Raw genomic sequence first — 7,314 nt, forward strand, 5'->3', positions numbered from 1 at the left:
CCTCTCGAGTTCTGGGACTAAGGATAAACGATTCTACGCCCGGCGATTTACAAATCTTTCAATTTCCAGTTTACCCGGACTCTGACTTTGAACTTGTGCCTCCGCAATTGCCTTTTTGGTTACCCGCCGGGTTAAAACTGCATTTCCCGAAAGACTCTGCGATTCCCGCCTCTTCCGGTTGTGCGTCAGGCCCCGCCCTGCCACGTGCTCCGGCCAATAGCAGCCCATCTATCGCTCCGGCACAAACCGGAGCAACCGGCGAGCCACGGGGCGGGCTTTGTGCTGGGTTTGGTTCGTGGAGTCCGAGCGGCAGATTCGCTCGGCACTGGAAACGCAGCTAATTCTGTCGAGTCTGGGATCGCGGGTGAAGTTCGCCGCTGGTGGAGAGAGGGCATTGAGAAAGGCTGCGCTGGGCTCCCGCAGGGGCTCGGGCGCACTCCCAGTTTCGGCCTCTTCATGCAGGAAATGAATCTGCTGCCGACGCCCGAGAGTCCAGTGACTCGGCAGGAGAAGATGGCGACCGTGTGGGATGAAGCGGAGGTGAGTGCCGGGAGACGGAGGGGCGTCCCGGAGCTTGAAGGGCTGGAAGCAGGTGGCCGGGAGTCCCAGGTCCGCTTCGGACTGGGCACCAAGCTTGGGACGTGGGCAGACGACCCGACTTCATCCTGCTGTGCGCAAGTGTGGGGACGTGGGACGGCAGCTCTTAGTGAGAGTAAATAAGTATTTCTTCCTTTCTTTAAACAGCAAGATGGCATTGGGGAGGAGGTGCTCAAGATGTCCACAGAGGAGATCATCCAGCGCACACGGCTGTTGGACAGTGAGATCAAGGTGGGCGCCTGATTCCGGTGTATGTGCTGGAGTCCCAACAAGACTCGCCCCTCCGACCCCTGTCTCCTTTTTTACAGTCATAATGCAGGAGGCTTGGGGCCTATCTCCTGGAACCAGAGAAAGCAAAAAAGAAAACAAAACTAAACTAAATCTTAAAAGAGGAGAAGGGACGAACAGGTCAGCCTGGACTACATGAGACTGTCTTAAAGCACCAATCTTTTTTTTTTTTTTTTGAATTAAGACAGGGTTTTTCTGTACCTTTGGAATCTGCCCTGGCTGGCCTTGAACTCATAGAGATCCAGGTGCCTCTGCTTCCCGAGTACTGGGATTAAAGTCTTGGGCCACCACTGCCCAGCACCAAACTTTTTAATAAGTCTCCACTCACCACCACCACTATCCCTTTATTCCACAGCTACTTCACCAGGAAGTTTTCATACTGGCATCTTGTCTTGACTTCTGCAATTTGGACACAGACAGGCTGGGTCTCATTGGATGGGTCTGATGTCAACAAACTAAATCAGGGTTGAACGTTTATTTTTTTCTTATCAGATCATGAAGAGTGAAGTGTTGCGAGTCACCCATGAACTCCAAGCCATGAAAGATAAAATCAAAGAGAACAGTGAGAAAATCAAAGTGAACAAAACCTTGCCATACCTTGTCTCCAACGTCATTGAGGTGTGTATGTATATGTGGAGGGAAAGAGGGTGTGTGGAGACATCTTGGGATGGGGCCCATAGGGGTAGAGTTGATACAAGCCCTCCTGAGACTCACTTCCTAGACACAGGCTTGCACTGACACAGGCCTGCACTGAACGGAATGAACTTTGCATACAGAAGCAGTAAAGAAGCAAAGATTTTATCAAGCCTTTAGTATATAATTTTTTATTCAGTCATTTATTTTTTGGTGGTTTTGTTTGTTTGTTTGTTTGTTTTGAGACAGGGTTTCTCTGTGTAGCCTTGGCCGTTTTGGAACTTGCTCTGTAGACCAGAGTAACTCATAGAGATCCACCTACCTCTGCCTCCCGAGTGCTGGGGCTAAAGGTGTGCACCACCACTGCTTGACTCAAGTGTATTTTACTAAGCTTAATGCTAGTTTGGAGAGCGAAGTAGGGTCTGTGGCCTTGTGAGTGTGGGAATTGTTTTGGCCCACATAGCAGTGCACTCTGGGAAGTCCAAGGGATTGGGCTTATTTTTCTTCTTAGTTGCTGGACGTTGATCCCAATGACCAGGAGGAGGATGGTGCCAATATTGACCTGGACTCACAGAGGAAGGGCAAGTGTGCTGTGATCAAAACTTCCACACGACAAGTAAGGCTGGCTCAGTAGTAGACAGGGGCAAGGGGCAGCCCTGGGGAGCTTCAGTGAGGAAGTAGCTGAAACTGCCTGTAATTTTTCCTAAAGACATACTTCCTGCCAGTGATTGGCTTGGTGGATGCAGAGAAGCTGAAGCCAGGAGACCTGGTGGTGAGTGTTGCCTGAGCCCAGGCAGGGCTTCTCCAGTGAGCTTACACTGCCTTAGGTCACTGTTGCCTCTGAATTTGGCGCTGCAGCAGGACTTCTCCCTGCAATCTGTGCTTCCTGTATTTCCCGTCCGTAGCTTTATTCCCCTAGCCCTTTAGGCAGAGTGGGACAAATGCAGACTCTCTGCTTTGCCCTCAGGGTGTGAACAAAGACTCCTATCTGATCCTGGAGACCCTGCCCACAGAGTACGACTCTCGGGTGAAGGCCATGGAAGTGGATGAGCGGCCCACAGAGCAATACAGTGACATCGGGGGCCTGGACAAGCAGATCCAGGAGGTGAGGGAGGCATGGCCGCTGCCAGCAGCCTTGCCAGCCTATTGTAGTTTTTTTCACTTATTTGACCAGATTGTATTCCGTCATTGTGCCTTTATCCTTGTAAAAGAGTTGCTTAAGGAGGAAAAAAACAAAAAAGCAGTGTTAACTGCTGATAGCCTGGATTCCAGAGAGATTGGAGGGGTTGCCCAAGGCCACAGAAGGGGCTAGTGCAGAAACTCCACTCAGGCTCCTCCTTCCTTCAGTGTGTGTGATATCAGTGCAGGTGCATGTATGCACAGGAAATGTCAGGTCTCCTGATCTGTCACTCTCCACCTTCTTCCTGAGACATGGTCCCTCTCTGAACCTGGAGCTAGGCTCATGGTCCTCCTGACTGTGTCTCCACTGCACTGAGGTTATAGACTTATGTTCATGCCTGCATTTTTCCATGGGTGCTTGAAAAGCTGAGCCATGTACCCAGGCCAGGCCAGGGCCTGCAGTTCTAGAGTGACTGTCCTTGGGGTGGGAAATGGGGACTTTAATGTCATTTTGTAGGAGAGAGAGTAGAGTGTCTGCATTGGAATAGGAAATAGGCGGATTAGACTAGGGTGTATCCCTCAGGGCATCACTCTGCTCACCCAGGACTTCTTCCTGGCAGCTGGTAGAGGCCATTGTCCTGCCTATGAACCACAAAGAGAAGTTTGAGAACTTGGGTATCCAGCCCCCAAAAGGAGTGCTGATGTACGGGCCACCTGGTACAGGGAAGACTCTGCTTGCCCGAGCTTGTGCAGCTCAGACCAAGGTGTGTGCGGGGGCCACTGAGGAGGAGGTGGGTGGGTTGAAACTGTATGAGATGGGCTTAAAGATTCTTAGAACCTCTTGGGCCTTTGGGCTGATCTGTCCCCTCTCTCTCAGGCAACCTTCTTGAAGTTGGCAGGCCCCCAGCTGGTGCAAATGTTCATTGGAGATGGCGCCAAGCTGGTCCGTGATGCTTTTGCCCTGGCCAAGGAGAAGGCGCCATCTATCATCTTCATTGATGAGTTGGATGCCATTGGTACCAAGCGGTAAGGGAGTGTGCTAAAGACTTCCAAGGGTTCCTGGGGGTGAGGGATGGGGTGGGAGCTCAAATCCCAACTCAAGTAAATTACAGCTCTTTCCCATCCTGCTCCTCCCTCCTCCCTGAGTAGTAACTCTTCTGTTTTTCTGCTTCCTAAATTCTCGCAGCTGCCACATTTCTCTCAAAAAAGAAATGGCAGTCATCTCACGTGTATTCAAATCTGTTGCCCACAGATCCTATTTAAAGCCCTTCTGAGCGTTCACCCCATTGCTCCTTAGCATAAGCGCTACATTTGTGTGACTGTCCTTCCGGTCTCACTCTGCCCCCACCCTGGACACCCTCCCAGTGTCCAATTGATTTTTGGCTCTTTCCTGTTCATTGGGTAGTTGCCCAGCCATTGTCTTCAGACTCAAGAGCCCTTCCTGGGGTGGGGTTGGATGCCTAGGCTCCTGATTCTCTGAGCAAAGTTTTGTGGGATCACACATTGCTCAAAGCCACAGCCCTAGCCCTGGCTGTTTCTGCTCACTGTCTGTTGTCAGCCAAGCATCTGATCCCAGAAGCCTCTGCAAGCTTTGTTGAATGCTGCAGTTAACTCTTGGTGACACCTTTCTCTGTGCCAGTCCCTGGGCTGGGAGCCTCAGGTTGAGGCAACCATTTCCCTGGACAAGTTGGAATAGCCTGTGCTTATGCCGTGATGTCACTGGCATCTCTGGCTCCTGTGCACCGCAGCTTCGACAGTGAAAAGGCAGGGGACCGGGAAGTGCAGAGGACCATGCTGGAGCTTCTGAACCAGCTGGATGGCTTCCAGCCCAACACCCAAGTGAAGGTGAATAAAATGCAGCTGAGCTGCTGGGCTGACCCGGGGCTCCGGTACTGGCAGAGTTGGGACCCATCTTTCCTACACCCTGACCTGCCTCGACTTGTGCCTGTGGGTGGATGCACTGCTTTTCAGTTGAAGCTGCTGTTTCCCTTATTCCTTAGGTAATTGCAGCCACTAACAGAGTGGACATCCTGGACCCTGCCCTGCTCCGCTCAGGACGCCTGGACCGCAAGATTGAGTTCCCGATGCCCAACGAGGAGGCTCGGGCCAGAATCATGCAGATCCACTCACGGAAGATGAATGTCAGGTCAGCTGCAAGACGTTTTTGGACCTTCGGTTCTCATCCCTCCTGTACTGTGTTGCCCAGCCCCTCCCCTTCCTATGCATGCACATAGTCTCCATTTCTCCCCTACTGTCTAAGAGTTCTGCTGGGACTCAGACCCTACTCCTAGGTGGTATGGTCCTCAAAGTCACCTGTGCCTCATCCTCCCATCTGAAGACACATAGATCCCACAGCCCAGTAGGTAGGCACAGCCCAGCATGACTTACGAGAATCTTACCAGGACCAGATGATTTGAGCTCAAACCTGTACAACTTTGAACTTGTGGCCTGACCTTCTAAGCATGCTCTGTTATTTGAAACTTGGGGATAATTACTCCACTTTGAGAATTGGCCGTGATGATGTTTTGGTGGTGGTGGTTGTTTTTCTCCTGAGACAAGGTTTCTGCCTATCTCTGATTATCCTGGAACTTACTCTGTAAACCAGGCTGGCCTTGAACTCACAGATATTCACCTGCCTCTGTCTTCTGAGTGCTGGCATTAAATGTGTACGCCACCGCCACCACCCAGTGCCATGATGATGTCTTAAGTGCAGTGCTTGGCATAAGAGGACAGATGTGGTAGCTGCGCTGGGCTGAGTGATGCTCCACTCTGGCGTTACCTTTCGTCTATAGAACCCCTTGTTTTCTCGCCTCAGGCAGATTTGGTTACTGGAGTCTCAGATGCAGGGTTCTAGAAGATTGCAGTATCAGATCTTATAAGTGGCTTTGTCTAATCTCATTAATCTTGAACCCCTTATTTTATAATGAAAGAAAGGTCAGGGTGGGTAAAGACTTGCCTGCCAGCAGACAGACTATTGTTTGGTGGGTGCATAGTAAGACATCTTCCCATTCACGTTCCCTCCGTGAGTAATCAAGCTCTGTGGTGTCTGTCCTTTCTCCAGTCCTGACGTGAACTATGAGGAGCTGGCCCGTTGCACTGATGACTTCAATGGGGCCCAGTGCAAAGCCGTGTGTGTGGAAGCGGTGAGTGGTCAGGGAATTGGTGGATTCTTTCAGCCTTGCCTTTTCCCTGGATAGATCAGGGGCCCAGGCCTTTGGAAGTTGGGCTCAGGATTCAGGGGGCCACACTAGACCGTATCTGTCATGGCTGCAGGGTATGATCGCACTGCGCAGAGGTGCTACGGAGCTTACCCACGAGGACTACATGGAGGGCATCTTAGAGGTGCAGGCCAAGAAGAAAGCCAACCTGCAGTACTATGCCTAGGGGCGCCTCTAGTCCGCCCACTAGGGTGTGGGCGAAAGCTGGTAATAAAAGGTGTTTTCTATCCTTGCCACCTGTCTGTCTCGTCCTCATGGACTCTGGGTGGGAGTGGCATATATGGAGAAGGTCTTTTCCTCAGGAGCTACAGCCTCAAAACTCCCAGATGGCCATGGGCCCCAAACCTCCCTGTGATGGGGAGGTACAGGGCACAGCAGTTTCCTAGAGTCTTTTCTATCTCCTCCCCAAAGTCTCCTTAAGTCAGCGCTGACTGCTTTAGAGGCTTGCAGCCTTGGAGTTCCCAAAGGAATACCCTGAAGAGAAGCCAGAGTTTCCCATCTTGCATTGCAGTGCTCTAGTCTAATTCTTGTTGCCATATACAGTAAGATGTAGGGTTTAGTTCTTGAAATAGACCCCACTACCCTGGCTTGTAGGCATCGTGTTTCTCCCAGGCTCTTCAGGCCTGTCCATCATACCGCTCTCTCCCGGCCTTACTCTGCTGCCTGCCTTGCTGTGTGGGAGCCCACAGCCTTTCGGCTTGGCAGTGCGGTCACAGCTATGGGCATGTCCCACCATTCTCATCTTTTCTTTATGATTGATTTATATATTATGTATACAGTGTTTGTCTGCATGTTTAACCAGAAGAGGGCACCAGATCTCATTACAGATGGTTGTGAGCCACCATGTGGGTGCTGGGAATTGAACTCAGGACCTCTGGAAGAGCAGCCAGTGCTCTTAACCTCTGAGCCATCTCTCCAGCTCCCACCATTCCAGTTTCATGTGGTGCTGGGATAGAACCCAGGGTTTAGTTCATGTTAGGCAAGCACTCTACTACCTGAGACACATCCCTGCCCCTATATAGGTCTTAATGCATATTTTTTTTATCAGGATGGCCGCTGTATTATTTTCACTGTGTGTGTGTGTGCACGTGGTCAGGATACATGTCCATCAGAGGACAGCTTTGTGGAGTCAGTTCTCTCCTTCCACCTTTACCTGGGTTCTAGGGATCCAACTTAGATCAACAAGTTTGTGCAGTAAGTACCTTTACCCACTGATCCAGCTCATTAACCTGGGTGTACATTTTACAGACACAAGCAGCTGGGCTGAAATTACAGTGTAATGAAATGAGGTAGCATCAAAATTTTATTTTTATTTATTTTTTATTTAGAGACAGGGTCTTACTATGAAGTCTTGGCTAGCCTGGAACTTGATGTAGATCAGGTTGGCGTTGAACTCAGTTGCTTGTGTTTAGTCTAGAATGTTAGGATTAAAGGCATATGCCACCTTGTTTGGCTCATC

General features: G+C 50.6%; 1 protein-coding gene across 1 annotated transcript; it reads left to right on the forward strand.

Moving 5' to 3' along the window:
• Positions 1-239: 239 nt before the first annotated feature.
• Psmc3 (proteasome 26S subunit, ATPase 3) lies at positions 240-6,089 on the forward strand. The gene is made up of 12 exons (XM_075961286.1): positions 240-540; positions 745-828; positions 1,378-1,503; positions 2,030-2,134; positions 2,228-2,290; positions 2,486-2,623; positions 3,258-3,401; positions 3,515-3,663; positions 4,386-4,482; positions 4,638-4,783; positions 5,699-5,780; positions 5,911-6,089. The coding sequence occupies exons 1-12, from the start codon at positions 457-459 to the stop codon at positions 6,019-6,021; spliced, it is 1,329 nt and encodes a 442-aa protein (XP_075817401.1). The 5' UTR covers positions 240-456; the 3' UTR covers positions 6,022-6,089.
• The last annotated feature ends 1,225 nt before the right edge of the window (positions 6,090-7,314 follow it).

Source organism: Microtus pennsylvanicus, chromosome 2 (assembly GCF_037038515.1).
Source record: "Microtus pennsylvanicus isolate mMicPen1 chromosome 2, mMicPen1.hap1, whole genome shotgun sequence".
NCBI classification, from domain to species: Eukaryota; Metazoa; Chordata; class Mammalia; order Rodentia; family Cricetidae; genus Microtus; species Microtus pennsylvanicus.

What these genes read in the sequence shown, in the direction of transcription:
- Psmc3 (XM_075961286.1), top strand. Translation starts at nt 457, where the DNA reads ATGCAGGAAATGAATCTGCTGCCGACGCCCGAGAGTCCAGTGACTCGG. An exon ending in TTGTCTCCAACGTCATTGAG is followed by an intron (nt 1,504 to 2,029) that starts GTGTGTATGTAT and finishes TTTTCTTCTTAG; the next exon opens with TTGCTGGACGTTGATCCCAA. An exon ending in AGCCCAACACCCAAGTGAAG is followed by an intron (nt 4,483 to 4,637) that starts GTGAATAAAATG and finishes CTTATTCCTTAG; the next exon opens with GTAATTGCAGCCACTAACAG.